We start from the raw sequence: 20,000 nt of genomic DNA, 5'->3' as shown, positions 1-20,000 counted from the left end.
AGTGTGTGAGAGAGAGAGAGAGAGAGAGAGAGAGAGAGAGCGAGGGAGAGGGATAGAGAGAGAGTGTGTGTGTGATTGACAGAAGATAAAGACTAAAGTGGACAGCCGCCGGGGTGTATGACAGAGTGGACATTTCTCATATCTGCTCCTGTCCTCCCACTACTGTACATCTCTCCACCCACCCAGAGAGGCATTTGTGTGTGCACTGTACATGTGCAATATTTTGTTCATATGCATGTCTGGGTGTGTGTGTGTGTGTGTTAGTGTGACACTCTGTTCATATGTTTACCTATGTGTGTTTGTGTACTGTACATGTGAGGGAAAAAAGAGACCAGATGCCTCACACCCCCCCCCCCCCCCCCCCCCCCCCCCCCCCCCCCCTTATCATTTCTGTTGAACTGTTATCTTCTCTGGCGTTACACAAACACACCGCCTCATCTGCACACGGATCAGAGTGCGTCCTGCGGGCCCAGCGGTGATCACGCCTGCACTAGCACTTTTCCTTTCGCTTGCTTTCCCTCACCGCAGTGGAGGGAGGTCTTTGCGCAGACACACTGGCATGCACACACACCCATGCTCCACCCTGCTGACGGAGCCATGCTGATGGAGCGCCTGCCATGCTCCTCCAGACCTGGGGAGGATATGCGGCTCCACGACTGGGTCAGATGACGGGGAGGCAGGGAGGGAGACGGGCTCCCCGCCACCTTTGGTATGATTTCTTCAATAGCTTTCAGAAGCACCACTGCACTGGCTCCAAGGGTCAAAGGTTAGCTTTGATGCTAAAGGACCAGATCATGGTTACTACGGAAAATGTAACCATATTACTAGAGAACGCTACTTTTTAAAGGATCTTGGATATAAACATAATCTTTTCCTTAAAATATTTTAAAAAGGTAAAAAATCTGAAGTAGTGAAAGATGGTTAACATGTAGGCTAATCTGGAATCTCCACTTCCATGGTAAAAGGAAATGGATGTTTACACATAAAGGGGCAAGATGTTGCCCTGAACACTCCGTCAGTCTGTAGGTTGTGAGCTGGGCAGAGGTCACCTACGGTCACACAGTGATTATCACAACCCCCCCCCCCCCCACCCCCCCACAAAAAAAAACAAACAAACACTTCCTGTTTACAGCGGGAGGTTCCATCTCCTCCTCATCTGCTCCCCGGAGGGGCTCAATGCGAGCAGCCTCCGCCGTCTGTCACCATCACCCACGGCAACACGAGAACTCAAAGAAACTCAGCACAGTGCTTCTTGCAAAAACTTCCTATTCTGGCCTTCCAAATATGTCATGAGCTAAACATATATATGTTGTGTGCATAATTGGTGTCTGCATAGGCATATACCAATTATAATTTGACGGATGACAAAAATGTCCATGTTTCTTTCTGTTTATATATAGAGCACTGGTCCTTTTTCTCTGAATGATGAAACTGGGAAAAAAAGAATCTCATGAGTTTTCACTTGCTGCTTAAGGATTGTGAATAAGGTCCCCTAAACAAAGACCTGTGCTTCCCTTTTGCCCTTTACACTGTATCGTGATTTTCCTCTGATGAAGATCGGACAGAAGTCCAACATGATGCTGTTGGGAGATCTCAAACCTTTGAGCATCAAGGCTCCTGAGTAGGGTTTTTTTTTTTAAGCGTTTCCTTCGTAAGACAGGCGTGAGCCTCTGAAAGCTATCAGGACGGAACAGCACAGGGCGTCTGTCCACCTCTGAAAGGGGCAGAGGCCAGGGCACTGGAAAGGGGGGAGGGGGTCACAGGGTTTTTTTGTGAGATGGTAGAGGGGGATAAGAAAGGGCAGGGGCGGAAAAGGGGAAGAGAGGAGGAGAGGGGGTAATGTCAGAGATAAAGGCAGTCCCCACCTGGTCACGCTTTGCTGCGATCTGATGAAGACAAGTGTCGATGCATGCATGCATGTACAAGTACACACACAGAAACACACACACACACACACACACACACACACACACACACACACACACACACACACACACACACACACACACACACAGACACAGACAGAGACAGAGACAGAGACAGAGACAGAGACAGACAGACACACACAAACAACACACACGTATGGCACACACACATACAGAGATAAGCACAGGAAAACATTATGGCTGTTGGACAGACAGAAAAGAGCAGAGAACAGAGGCAATGCAAAGAGCTACAGAGAAACTTGAAGCAGAGGCAGAAAATGATAAGAGGTTAAAATCACATAGGCTTACACACAGAGAGCAGCAGGAGAAGCACAGAGAACTACTTTAAACTAACAGAACAACATCAACACAAAAAAAGTGAAGCATAACGCAACATAGAAATGATACGTCCTGCAAATGAGAGTTATTTTTCCCCTATCAATAAATAAAGAAGACAAACTTAAACAGAATCAGTTAGCACAATACAAACTGGGAAGTGGAGATTTTCACATGCATGGAGGTTGCATAGAAGCATATAAACACACACACGCACACACAGAGACACCCACCCACACACACACACACCCACCCACAAACAAACACACCCACCCACAAACAAACACACACAGACACACACAGAAGGGAATATAATACAAAGTGCAAATGATGTCCGACCCTCAGTTTGGATAACAGAGCTGAACCATGTTACATGTTACCATTCATCCATAAGATCAAAGTGTGCATGCTTTATGTTTGAGCTTGCTGACATCCAGAGACACTTCAGGCATGCGAGACACCAATGAACCCTTCAGGCTTTAAGCTGAACAGTAACTGTACCAGTGACTAAGAGAAAGAGTTCCATCTTCTTGAGAAACTGTTCCCTGGTACACTCTGGTGACCTTTTAGTTCTTTTTTATTTCATTTTTGTAGATTCTCCTCTTTTTTCCACTCGGTTTTATTCTGTGCTGGTTGCTCCGGCGTCTGAGTCAGAGCTAGCTGACACTGTTTTGAAATGCTAATGAGCATCACGGCACATCGGCACGGCAACAATCGCAGCTTCTGTCATTTATCATAGCCCGCCCCCCCAACACACACATACACACCCAATCCACCCCACCAGACACACACACACACACACACACACACACACACACGCAACCTCACCCCCCTTTAATAAAACGTCAATCAAGCAGTCCCCTGGAAGTCTCAAGCAGCCCTCATCATGCTGACAGTGACTTCACAGTGGGGGCAGAGTGGAGGGAGTGAGAAAGAGAGAGAGAGAGAGAGAGAGAGAGAGAGAGAGAGAGAGAGAGAGAGAGAGAGAGAGAGAGAGACAGAGAGAAAAAAAATAGGAGGAGAAGGGAGAAGAAGGAGAGACGAGTGCGCAAAGAACGCAGACAGCAAGCAGGTGAAGCAACTGGACGGCTGCGTCACTCAACAGTTTTGGGAGGACATTGCTGATGTGTTTACCAGACTCCAGGAAATCAGATGGAGAGAAAGAGAGAGGAGGAGAGAGAGGATGATAGAGAGAAACAGAGAGAGAGAGAGAGAGAGCGCAAGGCAGAGAGCACACCAGAAACAGAGGCAAAAAGGAGGGCAGGCAAATGACAAAGGCATTACCCCATCATGCTCCTGAAAGCATCCGAGCCACCAGAGAGAAGCGGAAGAAAGAGGGACAGAAAGAGAAAGAAAGAAAGAAGAAAGACAGACCAACATACAGACAGGGAAGAAGAGAAAGCACACAGAGAACAAGTAAAATGCAGAGAAAACTACAAGCACATAAGCAAAGATAAAGACCATTTAAATACAAGGAAGAGATAAGAGATAAGAGATAAGAGATAAGAGATAAGAGGAAGGTGACATAGATGCACAACTACAGTATTTATACACTGGAGCACAAAGTACACAAACACACGGCTAGTTCATGTCTAACGTCAGCACTCAGCATGAATATTGATGAATGTTGATGAAGTTATGAAGTTATATTTTAATGTTCCGTACAAAATAAGGAAATGTGGAGGTTATGCAGAATGGGTAATGCTCTGTACCTATTCAAGATAAGATGACATAAACTGGTGGCATAGTTATATGTGTAGATATGAATTTGGTAGTGTCTGGATTTCCTTGAGCTATTATCCCATTGGTGGAGGCTGAGCCTGGGGGCACTCTCTACTGTAGCCTGACTTACCGCCATGAACAGGTGGAGGCAGACAGCTGCACACCACACATATGGCGTAATCACACTGAGAACATTAATGTGTTTCTCCCTGTTTTAAAGCAGTGTTGTGAGCTTAGAGAGTGCGTGTGTCTGTGTGTGCGTCAGTGTACGTGTGTGTGTGTGTGTGTGTGGTAAGGATTAGGTAAGAATTTGAATGTGAATGTCAGCTGGGGACCATCTATGAAACTTATTTAAATAAATTGCTCTGTTCCTTTTTTGGTGTGACAGTGGGATGAGAGTTAACCTGTGCGACCTAGACTAAAAGAGGAAGAGAGGGAGTCAGAGAAAGACATAGAAGAAAGAGAGAGAGAGAGAGAGAGAGAGAGAGAGAGAGAGAGAGAAGGTAAAACTAGAGGCATACCTAATGGTCTTAAGCCTCTCACAAAACTCTGGGAAAAATCTAAATAACATAAGTATGAACATATAAAAATACCAACAGCTGGAATGCAACGGAATGTTGCTTTTCCAGAGAATTTAGCTGCCAACAGACTGTGTCTGATCGCCACTCATGAATCATTTGCATCACCCTCGTCTCATCTAAAGCCTCCAGATGGATTTAATGTGACAGGTAGGGGATTTGTGGATGTCGGAGTGATCAGTCTGACGGAGGAGGTTTCAGGATCATTTCCATGAAGTGATGAGAAAGTGGTCAACTTACGTGCAGGCGAAGGCCACCAGAGCGCCGCTGACCACGATGAAGTCTAGAATGTTCCAGAGGTCACGGAAGTATGAGCCGGGATGAAGCAGGAGCCCGAGGTCGATCATCTGGACAGAGGAAAAAAAGTTTAGAGAGAGTTGACACAAAAAGTAAAATGTAGACAAAATAGAAAATAGAGTGAGATAAATAATAATAATAATACATTTTATTTGTTACATAGCGCCTTTCAAAGCACCTGACATGACATGACATGATATTAGTTTTTTGATTGTTAACACCAAGTAGTGTACATCTATTGTGCAATTCATGGTGAGCATTAGATAAATCTGGTGTTTTTTCCCCATAATATTTTTTTAAACATACATTTTTGCATGTATACGCTATAAGTGGTATGGTACATTAAGAGGTACATAAATGACACAAACCAGTGCATATGGAGCATGTGAACCATGCATACATCCTCATGTAGTAAACAACACAGGGCACTGACATCTAAATAGACTATGCTTGAACCTTTTTTAGGTGCACATGAATAAATGTAATCAACAGAACAGAGCAGAGATGTAGCCATTTTTAATGGGTTTTCCTTCTTTAAAGTCTGAGTCAGACTGATATTTTTCCCCTGGTATTTTTAACTCCCTTTTAGACCCAAGCCCAGAGCGAGGAAAATCAAACCGGCGAGAGCTAATTCCATCCAACGTGGCAGTCACCCAGGCAACAACTCCTCACCTTAATCACCATTTCAAAGGTGAAAACACCGGTGAAGACGTAATCTAAGTACTTCAGAACCTGAAAAAGACAGACAGTGAGACAGACAGAAAGAGTGTATTATTGACATTTGACAAATTATTTCTTGGTGTATGCAAAGCAATGCACTGTGCTGTTATTCGATGGCTTCTTCTTTTATCTTCCAGTATTTTTCCGGGTTTAATGGAGCTTGAATGACTTAATGTAGAAAGTTAAAACACTGGAGCTATGTGCTTTTCTCTTTTTTGTTATTTATACTTTTTGAACTCAGAAAAGTCTAAAAAAAAACTAGTTCATTTTATCATTTTATATTAGTTCACATTTTAATCTTAATAATTTATCTAGAAAGAGAAATCACATCAGAATTCAGAGTACCACCATTTTGTCAATATGCTATCCATGAGTGACAGCAGGAATTCAACCAATCCAACGAGCTAATAAGACATATACCCATTTAAATATAGGGCCATTGGCTCAGCGTTGGGGCCAGTCACCATGAGACATTAATGATCATCAGTGGTTATGCCTCCCTCCGCAAGATGCAAAAATAATCTCTCCATTCAAGGCAGACTTGATCACATGCCAGGGTTGGATACGATGTGGCGCTGGCTACCGCTGATCTCCAGACAAGCTAACAAACTAATCCCCGCCTAACCACATATCCACCACCCCCTCCCCCCTAACAAAAACGCCTCAACACATGTCTTTTTAGAAACCCTTCACCATCATAAGCCACATTTTTCACTCAAAGAGACGAGATAACTGTCAAGCAGCATTCGTCCAAATCACTCTGACAGACCAGTCAATCCTAATGAATGAGGCGGTGGGCCGGAATGAGGAAGAGAACATACTGGAGGATCCGGGGGCTGTGTGTGTGTGTGTGTGTGTGTGTGTGTGTGTGTGTGTGTGTGTGAGTGTGTGTGTGTGTGTGTGTGTGTGTGTGTGTGTGTGAGTGTGAGTGTGTGTGTGTGTGTGTGTGTGTGTGAGTGTGTGTGTGTGTGTGTGTGTGTGTGAGTGTGTGTGTGTGTGTGTGTGTGTGTGTGTGTGTGTGTGTGAGTGTGTGTGTGTGTGTGAGTGTGTGTGTGTGTGTGTGTGTGTGTGTGTGTGTGTCCATGGACTCAGGCTTGATTAAAGGTTCACTGCTTATAAGTGTGAGGAGAGGCTTCACACACTGAGCGAGGGCATCCAGGCCCACAGCCCACGCTGTTGATGAAATCAAATAAATGGCTCCAGCTGAGCGGGCGGAGGCGTGGAGCTCACACAAGGGCCTGCAGGGGCGTTAAGCCCAGGCTCGGGTGCTTCTGCCAGGGCCTCACTCGGCAGCCTCCACACCCCCATCACCATGCAGAGAGAGCTCACTAGCCAGAAGTGCCACTGCCCACTAATAGGGAGCTTAACCGGAGAGTGGAACAGCCACTGGACACGCTCACAAGCTAACACAGGCTAACACATACATACATACATACATACATACGTATTTACAAAGAGTCAGTCATATAGGATTGAGGACGGTGAAGCTAATATTTCTGAGCCTCTTTTTTGCAGACAGTATTAGAGGCACTATGAGTGTAATGCGTGTGCGCAGCATAGGTGTCTGTGTCTGTGCTTAAGTGTGTGTATGAACTATGTGTAAATGAGCATTGGTGCGTGTATGCTCATTTTATACAAATAATTTCCCTAATGGGACAACTAATAAACTAACTAACTAACTAACTAACATATGAGAGAGTGTGTGTGGATGTTCAGTTCAATATGCTCTGTTTTTTGAGAGAGGTGCATAGTGTATTTTCACTATGCTATGGTTGTGTGTATGTGTGTGTGTGTGTGTGTGTGTGTGTGTGTGTGTGTGTGTGTGTGTGTGTGTGTTTGAGTAGCTTGACTCACATTGTTCCGCGGTGCGTTGGCCATGACGGGATCTTCAGCAGCCAGCGCGATGCTGCTCATAGTGATGACCAGCAGGATGCACATCTCAAAGTAGCGCAGGTTCACCACGTAATGACACAGCCGCCTCACCCTGGATAAACACCAGAGTTACACAGCATCAGTCAACATCACGGCCATCCACAACAGTCTTAGGGTTCTGTATGTCCATAAATAATTATACAGGACATTTATGCCCACACATACCGACATAAATAACACAACACATTTATACAGAATGTCACACACTGGTCTAATTCACTTTCACAAATTCACGCCACTCAACTTAAGCAGTGTATTATGAGAAAAAAGTCATAAGTTACCACTGTAAGACCTTCACAGCATTATTCACCATCAGACATCAAGCTCTCAGTCTGTCAGTGTTTATCACAGTACAGTTCACACCTCCTACTGTACATGCTGTAGTGACAAAGAGGACAGGGGGATGGATGGATGGAAAGACAAACTGATACACAGGCCACATCCATCTACGCATCGGTTTAACCATTTATCCATCTGTCCACCCTTCCCCTCATTCAGGCAGCTATCTATCCTCAAACTCATCCGCCTATCCATCCATCCATCCCTCCCTCCCTCCCTCCCTCCCTCTCTCCCTCCCTCCCTCCCTCTCTCCCTCCCTCCCTCCATTCATCTTCCTTCCTCTCCCGGGCCAGTGAGACTCACGGGTTGGTCTGTCCGAACACAAACATGGAGCTGTAGGGGAGGATCTGTCTGGGGCCGTTCTGAGTCTCCTCCTCCTCTAGCTCCTTCTTCTCCTCGTTCAGAAGGAGGCTCTCCCCGTCCAGATTATTCACTGCACACACAACAAACACACGACGCATATAGGGAGATGAAAAATAGCCACTTGCAACATTCTAGTACACTAAACATATACATCTGATGGATTTTTTTTGATACATTTGATTACGTCATATGTTTCATTTTCATGCACTGGATAACTCTGCTGAAGGCAATCAATCATAAAGGAGAAATGACTTGGGTAGCTTCCAACTAGCTGGAAAATTCAACTGGCCAAAAGGCTACGGAAGCTAAAGAGTTTTCCATGCTGCTACGGACTGGGAATGATGGTGGTCTCGCCAGGTGGTGCTGTGATGGTCACGGGGATGTGGATGCTGGTTTGGCCGCTGCGGTTGTTGTTCTTCATGTTGTCTGCATCCTCAGGTTTCTCCGCAACGGGCAGAGGCTCCGAGGGAGACTGCAAGGGGCTGGTGGTCCAGCCGTCAGCCTCTGTGTCCGAGTGTCTGTCTCTGGAACAGGCATACCCATATTCATAAGCGTGCGCGCACACACACACACACACACACACACACACACACACACACACACACACACACACACACACACACACACACACACACACACACACACACACACACACACACACACACGTGATGAGAGGAGTGCCAACACTGAGCTCCCAGTATGCTAATGTTTTGAGCATGGGTTTCCTCAGCCTTTGACTCCAAATCTCACACAATCTCACTTATGTAACAAAATAAGAGTTAAATCGGTAACACTTTACTTGACGGTATCTACATAAGAGTGACGTGACACTGTCATAACTTGTCATGACAAAAACCGAATGACACTAACCCTAACCCTAAATTGTCATGACAAAAACCTAATGACACTTGACAGAAGCGAATGACGAAAGCATTGTGTCATAAATGTTTATGACTTGTTTATAATGTTTATGACATGTTCATGACAGTGTCACGTCACTCTTATGTAGATACCATCAAGTAAAGTGTAACATTAACCGTTAAATCTCACCCATGTGTCTTGGAGCGCTCTCGGTCTCCATTCTCCCTGGCCACGTCTCCGTCCAGTGTGGACTGGGCTCTCAGTAGCCTCTGCTGATGCCTCCTGCGCTCCCCGTTGGCCTCCCTCTCTCCGTCTCTGTGCGCCCTGCTGCGTCTCTCCCCCCGGCCTCCGTTGGAGAGCCCCCCGTTGCCCTCGCTCCTGGACTGCCGATGGGAGTGATGGTGCCTGTGCTCCCTCTCCCTCTCCCTATCGCCCCCTTCGTCCTCCGGGGATCCAGCCCCCTGGTGGTGGTGGTGGCGGTGCCCGCCGTGGGGCCCCCCGTCCTGGCTGTGGCTGTGCTCCAGCCTCCCCTCGCGCCGTTCCCGGCTGCGGCTGTGGTGGGTGTGGTGTCTGACGCTGACGCTGCCACCGCCAGGCCGGCCCTCCCCCTGGGCCTCGCCGTTCTCGTGGGCCGAGCGGTCCCGATGGCGGTGGTGCTTGTGCGGGTGCGATTGCTGCTGCTGAAGATCGCCCTGCACCTCTCCCTCCGTCGCTGGCCTCGGCGGTTTCTCCACCGCCCCGTTACCGTTACCGTTGCCGTCCCCGTTAGCCGCGTTGGCCGGCTCGACCAGCAGGGGGCGGTCGTGGTGCGTCTTCATGTCGGGCCGCAGGTGGAGTGCGGAGGAGAGGCGGCGGCGCTCCTCGGGCTCCAGCTCGTTGTAGAGCGCCTCGCTGCTCGCCCGCAGGTTGTGCCGCCGCAGTTGCGTGGTGCGCTGCTCCCACACCGACAACTTCAGCGAACGCTGCTCCCTGCTGCGCACAGCACAGGGTCAAAGGTCAGAAGTCACAGGTGAGAAGTCAGGGCCCATAAACACTCACCGTGGTTTGGTAGGACCTCCTTTGAAAGGTCATATTTAAGAACTACACAACACTTTCATAAGCCTTACATTTGTAAAATGGTTAGGCGAAAAGAAACCTCTTCCCTATTCATAAATTATTGTTTTAATAACCAAGTAAAATACCGTATGCAGTATCTATATTTAACTATGACTTGTTTTTCTTGGTCTTAGTCATCACTATGATTTCTAATACTATTCATATCTATGCTATGCTGAGTGTTAACATGAGGTATAGGCTGGGACTGGTATAAATATACATTTAAATGTAAGGCTCATAAAAATGACAGTGCTTATGCAGAATCACATGATAAGAAAAAGGAAGGAACATGATCATATCAGAGGGGATAGCTCAGATAAAACCTTACATGTTTTATCTCTCTTTTTGACCATTTGTCATATGTGGGCCATATAACAGTCTCAAGACGCCTGTTTTAACGTCTTTAGACACTCTAAAACTGTTCACAATTTTTCAGTTTTAGGTGTTTATAATCCATAAAGAGACCATCATTTATGGCACTATATGATGGAGTTCTGCTTCACCTTAAAGCTATGTAAAAAAAAATGAAGATGTAAGTCTACATAATGCATCTAATGGTAGCTTATATGTTCCATGAAATGACTCCTAAAGTTATTTCACAAACATGCTCGTTCAGAAACGAAATACTGTATGTTCAGCTTCCTAGGGGTCATATGAAAAAGCTTACTATTCAAATATGTCCTGTGGCATCGATCAGAGTGCATATTTCCAAACAGGCATTAGAACAATGGTGTAATTTCAGAGGAAAACATTGTGTAATTTTAGAAGAAAAACAACAACATAAATAATAAAGATGGTCTTTTATGGATGTTTTCGGAAGTCGGCTGACCAATGGGAATATTCTTTTAGCATGACCCATGGCCTCCTGTGGCTGGACTACTGGCAAACAGGGGACTGAGACCAGTCAAGAGTCGTGGGACTGCTGGAGAGTAATAATGGGGAACACAATAGGATGCATGGGATCTTTGTTCCAACTCGAGCTCAACATGAATGCATACCTGCTCCCTCTAAGAAATAAGGAAGTAATGGAATAAGGTGATGGTATAACTACTTCAGAATTCAGCCAATTGTGACTTATAAAGCCTTATGAAGATATGGAATTGTCCATCCAAAGTATGGATATAAATTGACTATGGATTTGACATAGCTAGGAAATGTGCAAAAAGGCCTGTTTAGAGGCAGTCACGTGTGCAGGTCCTCCTCCAGTCGCACACTTTACCCTGGCCTCACAGCCCCTCTGGCCACTCATTTGGCATTCCACCACCACCACCCACTTCTTCTCCTCACTATACACTTCAACTGTATCCTCTCTATACTATATCATAGTACATCTTTTTAAAGATACTCTGAGTATGTTCTCCTTTGATCACCAGCAACATTCACACTTTATATAGTACACTGTGACACAGTTTGTCACTTACTCTCCATAATATTCCTTTGCCAACATAAATAGGCTTAATGTCCTTTGACTCGTATCAATACTGCCTTGTGATTATATGAGTACTCTAAACTTCTAAAGCAAGCCTCTGTGTACTGCCTGCTCTGTGAGCCAACACATTGCAGCCACTAAAAACTTGTGTCAAGTGTTTTAACTTACTCAAGTAAGAGATCAAACATGTCGCCAGGCCAAATTGATCAAATGAGAGCTATTGTAAAACCGTATTAAGGGCAACTGACTTCTGAGCTCTGTGTTCCCTTTCTATTAGCCGGCCTCCACTGAAGGGGACGAAAACTCATTAAAAAGCTAATTGACCTGAATAAATAAGCAGCCAATATCTCCACAGGTCAGCACATTCATTTACTTGGTCGCCCCTGATCTCCACTTCACTGGTAAAAAAAAAAAAAAGTAGCAGAGGTGACATTTTCTCCCTCATTTCTTCACAGTGTAGCCAGTCATGCAAATACAGAACAGCCTTGTGAGGTTTATTTTGTTGTTGGTTGACAAGCTGCCAATAACAGATATTTTTGAATATTTCCATGTCATTTCAGCACAACTGTTTTGAAAACAAGGACCATTTATCCGAGCGATAAGATGGTACTAATCCAGACTGTGCAGGCTGCAGCGGGGAAGCAGTCAAGCGAAGAAAAGGTCACCGCGTTCCGTTGTTACTATTTTAACCAAAAAATGAAAAGAAAAAAAAACAGACAAAAAAAAAAGAAAACGTGTGCGAGGAGATGGCTGACGAGGGAGAAACATCCATTAGGCAGTGAGTCATCGTCTGCTCGCAGTCACGAGAGACGAGGCATCGTCATGGCAGCAGTCGCCTAGATGCAGATGTAGAGGCTAGACTGGCATCTCACTGTGTGTCTGGGACACTGTGCTACTTTCTACTGGATGACAATTAGCATGTATGATGTTGACTTCAGTATATCACTATGGGAGAACTGTACCTCATGAAGGAGCGTGTAGGGGTGTATAAATAAGTCCTAACGGCAATGGAAAGGGGGGTGAGACAGCGCAGCAGGATGGAAGACAGGTTAGGGACAGACAGGTTTAAAGCACAGACAGCAGCAGCAGCGGGGAGAGACAGAAGACAACAGTTAATGCACACAAGAGACAGGGGACTCACACAGAACATTCAGAACAGCCGATAGAGCACAGACAGGAGTCAGATCAGAAGCTTGTAAACCCAGAGTGCTGGCAATGGCTAGTCAGACTCAAGTACATATACAAACACACACATACACACACACACACACACACACACACACACACACGTTCACAGCCGCACGCACGCACGCACACACACACACACACACACACACACACACACACACACACACAAGCTCACATGAAAACACACGCACGTACGCACACATGCACGCGCGCACACACACATGCACGCGCGCACACACACAGACACACACACACACAAAAACATACATGTTCAAGACACTGCAAGATGCTGCATTAAATCAAGAGACTAATAAGAATGGGAGCAGACACACAGAAACCTGATACAGACCTGATATAAGCTGACTCTGGATCAGATATGTCCCTGGTCTCTGATCTGAGACACACATGTAGGGACACATTCAACAGTCAGGCCCTTTCTATGATAGGAAGACTATGGGCCTGAACATCATTTCAGTAACTTCCTAATCAGATTCACTTAAATTCTCTGGCGCCAGTGTCTGTGTGCTTCTCTTTATACACAGAGGTTTAGTACAGTTTAGTAACTCATCCCAATGGATTACCTTGTGAGACTTTAAAAATAGATTTGTATAGAGCAAAAGTGACACACAATAGCTGTCAGACATCCACGCAATGCCCAGCTGCAGTAGGTCTTGCAAATGTTCTACATGGCCCTGAGGCTGTCATGCAGTAGATCACCGAGACTGGACATCCAGTGAATGAGGAGAAACACACATAGGCCCAGTTAGGAAGCTAAAGCAGTGTATCATCATCATCATCATCATTATCATCATCATCATCTTAGTTCTACCTGAAAACCACAAGTCTATTCCAATGACGGACAGCACATAGATAAGACTAACAGGCTACTAACAGGGTCCTTCATGTCAGGAGCAGCACAGTGGGAAAAGCGGGAGGGAGGTTGATAGACGAGGTGAGGTAAAGGATAAGGACAAAGATTAAGAGAAAGTGAGAGAGAGAGAGAGAGAGAGAACTAGGGAGAGGAAAAGACAGGCACACAAGAGGGTGATATGGGAGGAGGAGAAAAAAGGGGAGTAGGCTGGATGGGATGGGAGGAGAAGAGGAGAAGCAGGGGTGACGATATCTCAACGGAGAGCAAAAAACTCACGGTGAATGAGCGCTGCAGATGGAGGAGCTGCGAGAGATCGCCCCCCGATTTTGCTTTACAAAACTGCACATGCAAAACAAAAGAAAGAAACAACAACAAGTGATGAGACACAAACAGAACCGAACAGAACCGAACAGAACCGAACAGAACCGAAGGGTGCGTTTTAGGGTGTGCCACAGAGACAGGCGACGGCAGGGGTTCAGACGGTGACATCCTGTCCCAGTCCACCTGCTTCCTGTTTATCTTGAATGGACAGAGAAACACAAACATTGGTAACACCTACATACAGTACATACTGTAACAAATGACACAGCAATGGCCATTCAGCTGAAAAAAGGTCTACAAATAGAAATACAATCTTTTTTTTAGACCAATTCCTATTTGGAAATCAAAGAAGCGGTCACAGCAAGTCAATTTTATCCTTAATTATGTATGTATGGACCTGTATGTCAGTGTTACCAAAACATTGAATGGTTAAAATGGTAAAAAGGAAAATATTAATAGTCATAACACAACCCCCCCCCCAAAAAAAAAGTATGTAAAGATGAGACAAACAAACTGACACAAATATCAAAAGCACACTATATGTGTTCCACTGATGTAGACCAAGTGGTGTTTACAAAGACGGTGACTCAATTTGCCTTATTTGAGCAAGCCCTCCTTGATAAGAATAGAACATGTTCTTCCCTTGGTAATGGGTTAGGGCCATCCTAAGGTCACCAGTTCCTCTGAAGGCTAAGCCATTTCAGCCTATTAAGCCCAAATTAGTCCCTCGAATCTCCGAAATCATTAAGTGGTACATTGGTGTTTGGTAAATAAATTGGTTCAGAAGCTAAAAACACATCAATTTAGAGAAAGGTTCATATATAAAACAGAAAAGCCTTGCAACTTCCATTTGTACATATTACCTCAGCCATTTGCAGGTACTGCTGACCTGATAACGAACTACATAGAACGTCAAAATAATTTGGATGCAATATAACATTCAGGGAAAAACTAAGGAGATGCTGAATATGGATCATAGTCCTGCATCGCTGCTAATAATTCCATTTCACAAATAGCAGCATAAACATCCATCAATATAGCAAATGAAGCATGGGAGGGTATAGAGATATTGGAGCGCTTCATCATCATCTGCATGTCACTAATGACAAGGCAATGAGCACAAATGTAATGACTGATGATTCATGCCTTGAAAAACGTCTATATATCCTGCCTATCGCTGAAGGGTTGCCACCACATACATACTGTACATACATACATACTTATGAAGAAATGCTGACCAGATCCATTACCAAAGGGTAGCATGAAAGTGTTTTAAGATACTAGGCTATGGCCGCAATATTCACATAAACACGGTGCAAAGATCGGTATGAATTATTCAAATATTGAGCAGAAACTCTCCACTGCAAGAGTTTAATTAACTTTTACCCTCACAATCAAACATTTTCAGTTAACACTCACATGGGACCTGACTGGCCAAAGACAAGACAGTTTCCCAAGATAAGAGGGACATTCAGAACTGCCCATATATTTACTGTATCTACTCTATTAAAGTGAAAAAATATATTCATTATTCAAAGTCTTGGGCTCTTTGCAAAACTTAAATAATTTGCACTTCAGGGTCCTGATAAAAGGCATAGACTACTTAAACAAATAACAAGCATCTTACATTAAGGTTTCTAAAATAGGCTTGCAGAGGAACTACATCTTGTGAGAAGGAAAGAATAGATTCATTGAAGATTCATTCAACATTTTTCCCGGCTGCAAGAAATGGCTTACAAATCAGAATAAGTATTTAAGCCCACTGAGGACACATCTTCCCATCACCACGTCTTTCACATTTGTTAGCAGAGATATCGATAGATGAGGAGACATTTTAAGCTGCAGTATAAGAAAACATTAAGTTAACAAGCTCTATTTCCAGCTGGGAACTATCAGAAATGTCATCATCAGCTTACACGCTACTAGCGGCCAAGCACGCTAACTAATCTACAGGTGCCAGGAAGAGCATTCACAATGAACACTCACCAAGCAATGAGATGAGAAATTACAATATTAAATTGTTCAAAGACACAGTTGCCACTGTGTCCTTTGAGATGGTGAGGCTACCGCTGAAATATGCATAACTTAGATTGAAACTGTGCATCCATAAGTTACACACATTCATTCAATTCTCCTCTGAAGAATAGCCATGTATACTTTTGGGCTAACGGAGACTGTTTCAGAGAGAACCTAACTTAACTTCCCTGTACTCAGGGATAGGGGGAAATAAACATTGTATTCTTAGAGCACCTGTACTCTGCAGCACACACATACACATTCATGAACATGAACTGAACAAGTAGGAAAAATGAAAAACACATCTTTAAAGTGACTAGAGCAGATATGTCATATTAAATTTAAAGACACTGGAACAACACTGTGAGTTCAAAATAAAGCTAGATGAGATCAAAAGACAGAAAGACCAAAGAGCCTCTAGCATAGTGGAGAAGGATTTTTGCAGACTTACGTTGTGATGGAGATGTTGGCCGCTGACATGGGACTGACCTCCTTCACCTCCATGGCCTTCTGAAGGGCCAACTTCTTATTGGCTTCTTCCTCCTGCTGTTCCTCATCCTGCCCAATAGGGATACACCATCATTATGGGGGAGGAGGGGTGTGAACAGTCAAAAGCAGAGCAGTATCAAACAAGGAATCAAACCAAGTTTCACTGACACCTGATGAGATGACTGGTCTTAACGGGAATGAGCTAGGACATGTGTCGTGCTTATCTGCATTACTATCCAGGGTATATGGACATACAACGTCTTCTAAATTTGAAAGGGATTACAAGGCCACAAGGTTAAATCTGGTGGCATTGCAGAATCAACACTTCTCTGCTGCTGAATGACCAGCTGTACAGTATAAAGCCCAGCTCAAAAGCCTTTCCCTTCATGTATATGTTATTGGATGCAAACAGGACTGTTTGAAATTACTCCTATGTCTTGGAGAGGTCTTCTCAATATTGCCTGTGCATGAAGGCTCACTGGAAATGACGTCAATCAGACGTCAAGTTAATTTCCTCCCCCAGTCTATGCAACCCTGTTCCTGGAAGCCCTACAAAGCTAGATAGATAGATAGATAGATAGATAGATAGATAGATACTTTATTAATCCCCAAGGGGAAATTCAAGGTCTCAGTAGCTACGGGATCATGGAAGCTCATTCATCGTTTCCATCTTCAAGGCACTTTCATCTCAAATAAACCCAATACTAATGAACAAACAACTGTTCAAAGAGACTGCTGCTTTAAGAGAACCACAAGGCTGTGTTTTCAAAAAGCAGATACAAGTGCATGAAGTGTTCTTGAGAAGCCTGAGGAATGAATGTTGTGGCATCAGCACTGTCGTCGTCTGGAAACTGGGTAGTGGGGAGGCTATTGGTGGCAACGAGCTGGCGTACCTTTGTGAGTTCCTGCGCATTAGCGAGATTGTCGACAGCAATGGCCAAGAATACATTTAGCAGAGTATCTGGAGAGGTGCAAGCTCAGGATGTTCACCATCACGATGAAATGTTCTGTCCTTTCCCAGACACAATCAAAAAGTACATCAAAAAAGAGCACAAGCTCTATTCACAAGTGTCCTCACACTCCCTCTAAGAGACTAGAAATGTCCTCACACTTCCTCTAAGAGACTAGCCTCAGAGGAACCTTGCTTGAACAGCTGAGGAGAGAGATTTAGCCAAAACATCCTGGTTCTTCAGAAACATTGAGTACTGGTCTGGATCACTTTAAATCCTGAATAAAACCTTAAAATCCTACAATCTAAAAAAACCCCACATTAATGTATGTATAGCTGTTACTCCTTGCATTAGGCCTGAAAATGAGTTACTTATGTGAAACACGTCTAAGGACTCCATTTGTGAGATAAACTAGCACAGATGGACAATGGAGATCACTAAAACAAAGCTACTAATCCATCCGCTCCTTCACTTCTCTCCAAGGAGTGCACACACAGGATACAGTTTCCAAAAAGAGTGAGGATGATGAAGTAGACCGAGGAGAACATTCCGCCATGGACGCCCCCCTGGGATTCAATCCCATGATACATCACTGCATTCCAGTCCTCTCCTGTCAGTATCTGTGGGTGGCAAACAATCAGATTTCAACCCTAGGTAGCAGTATTTCATCACGCTGTGGACAGGAACCTGCTTTTACTCCATAACTCCTCATTATGAGGGTGCACACTGCATTGTATAAGCAACACATTTCTTTTTGAACGCATCAGAGCAAATATAAAACTCTTAAAAGAGAAAAGTTGCTTACCTGGAAGACTGTCATGATAGCAGAGGGAAAGTTGTCAAAGTTTGTTGTTGGTGTTTCGTCTTCAAAGTTAAACCTGAGGTATAAGGCAAAAAGTCAGTCAACAAATTTGAATAGTTGCGTAATTGCAGAACTGTAGTCAAACTCAAGCACAAAAATATGCAGAATGCACTCTACATAACCTCTAGGAACATAAAACACAAGCTACAAGGCCAAGAGATAATACTGATACAAAACCTTATGAGACAAAAGATGACAACAGGTAAGGTTAATTACAGTGTTGGCTTCCAAGTCTCTAAAGATCTGACCATCCTATAATCTGACAGATGACAGGGTTAAAAAACACATGGACTTTCACAGCATCCGCCATATTTTCCTGCACCAACCAGACCATCTGTCCAGGGCTTTGAATCACCAAATGTTGACACTCATGCCACATAGCAGAAGCCCCAGTGATGATGCATCACAATCTATTTCCTGCAGATGGATGCATTGTAGTACATGCCTACATGTGATATATGCGGTAGGATTACATTACATATCACATCAAATTCACAACACATATCTTTGGTCCTCTGACAGCCGGTGCCGTTTACTAGCATGATTAAACTCAGCACTGAAGGTCCAAAAGCCATCGGAGTAAGGGATGAGAGAGGGGGGTAGACGGAAGAGAGAAGGAGAGAAGATGGGGGATCGAGAGAGGACACATGAGAATTCAGTCCTAACTGTGCCCCTTCAGAGAACGCCTCCCACCCCCCATCGAAACAACACGGCCCTTTTCTTACCCAAAGGCTTACACTAACCAGAGTGTTGTTGCTTTAGTGTCCATACTTTCCAAGAACCTCACTAGAAGAGAGAGGATAAAGCCTGACCTACATTTCTCCTCCCTCTCGTCCGTGAGAGTCCACTCCACACACAGCATTACCTCACCGAGCGAGCGCTACAAGCCACTTGTGACCACATATCACCAACAGATTGCTGAGGTTCTTAAAATTTCACCAGAAAATAGCCTAAGGGTTTTATTTTTTCAGAGCATGTATGCTTAGGTCCACAACTGGGACTAAATGTTTCTCCTTTTTAATTGTTGCATCATACTGTGGGTTTCAGTTTCCATGTACATGTCATTATTTCCAAGAAGTGACCAAATGTGTACACAAAATCCAGTTGTTGGCAGGCTATGTCCTTTTTTGCATACAGTATGCTTGTGTTTATGTTCCAGAATGCTCTTTTTCTACCTAGATCACCTCTTTTGTAATGTGATTGTCTTTTTGCGGATCCTGATGGGATTCTGTTCTGACCCATGCAAACATGGGTCAGAACAAGGATGCAAATACAAAGCAGCGTGATTCAAAAGGGCTAAAAACCTGCATGTTGTGACAGTGCCAGTGACAGAGAGGATCTCAATCATTCTCCTCCGCCTCTGCATGTTCTCCGTCTCCGTCTACTTCATCTACTAACTATCTAGACTCATCAGCCCTTTTGATTAACGGAACCCGCCTCATTTACATACTCAAGAGTATTATAATTACCCTTAGTCTAGTCAGGATATATAGGGAATACAGTTGTGAATGACTGGCCTGAAATAGTCATTTGAGGCAAAGAATTTGGTATACAGTATGAGCTTGGGAGGGAGAGACTTCCCTTTATTTAGTGTTACCCATTTGATGCCAAGGCATACTGAAAACAATGCTGAAAATGTAACTTCACAATCTTCCAATCGGTTGTCCAAGTCCAAGGCACGAGGAGTAGATTTGTACTGTGTAACA

At 44.4% G+C, this 20,000-nt stretch overlaps 2 protein-coding genes across 3 annotated transcripts in view; one reads left to right on the top strand and one right to left on the bottom strand.

The window, feature by feature from the left end:
* The window catches only part of cacna1bb (calcium channel, voltage-dependent, N type, alpha 1B subunit, b), a 152,019-nt gene that overhangs the window by 40,926 nt on the left and 91,093 nt on the right, over positions 1–20,000 (bottom strand). The window contains exons 17-30 of one of the 2 annotated variants that reach the window (XM_042060163.1): positions 18,238–18,310; positions 17,935–18,052; positions 17,376–17,443; positions 16,445–16,551; positions 13,933–13,995; positions 13,135–13,179; positions 12,560–12,595; positions 9,263–10,045; positions 8,546–8,736; positions 8,153–8,282; positions 7,433–7,562; positions 5,531–5,590; positions 4,802–4,908; positions 3,546–3,557 (exon numbers count right to left, since the gene is read on the bottom strand). In XM_042060163.1, coding sequence (XP_041916097.1) covers positions 3,546–3,557; positions 4,802–4,908; positions 5,531–5,590; positions 7,433–7,562; positions 8,153–8,282; positions 8,546–8,736; positions 9,263–10,045; positions 12,560–12,595; positions 13,135–13,179; positions 13,933–13,995; positions 16,445–16,551; positions 17,376–17,443; positions 17,935–18,052; positions 18,238–18,310 — 1,923 coding nt within the window. The remainder of the gene's footprint in view (positions 1–3,545; positions 3,558–4,801; positions 4,909–5,530; positions 5,591–7,432; positions 7,563–8,152; positions 8,283–8,545; positions 8,737–9,262; positions 10,046–12,559; positions 12,596–13,134; positions 13,180–13,932; positions 13,996–16,444; positions 16,552–17,375; positions 17,444–17,934; positions 18,053–18,237; positions 18,311–20,000) is intronic. The other variant, XM_042060164.1, reaches the window with a different exon arrangement.
* Positions 1–20,000, top strand: part of LOC121680692 (high mobility group nucleosome-binding domain-containing protein 5-like) — a 692,414-nt gene that overhangs the window by 648,195 nt on the left and 24,219 nt on the right. The gene's annotated exons all lie outside the window — the stretch shown is intronic.

Source organism: Alosa sapidissima, chromosome 13 (genome assembly GCF_018492685.1).
Source record: "Alosa sapidissima isolate fAloSap1 chromosome 13, fAloSap1.pri, whole genome shotgun sequence".
NCBI classification, from domain to species: domain Eukaryota; kingdom Metazoa; phylum Chordata; class Actinopteri; order Clupeiformes; family Clupeidae; genus Alosa; species Alosa sapidissima.
Note: the sequence above shows the minus strand (reverse complement) of the source record. Positions and strands in the feature narration are given on the sequence as shown.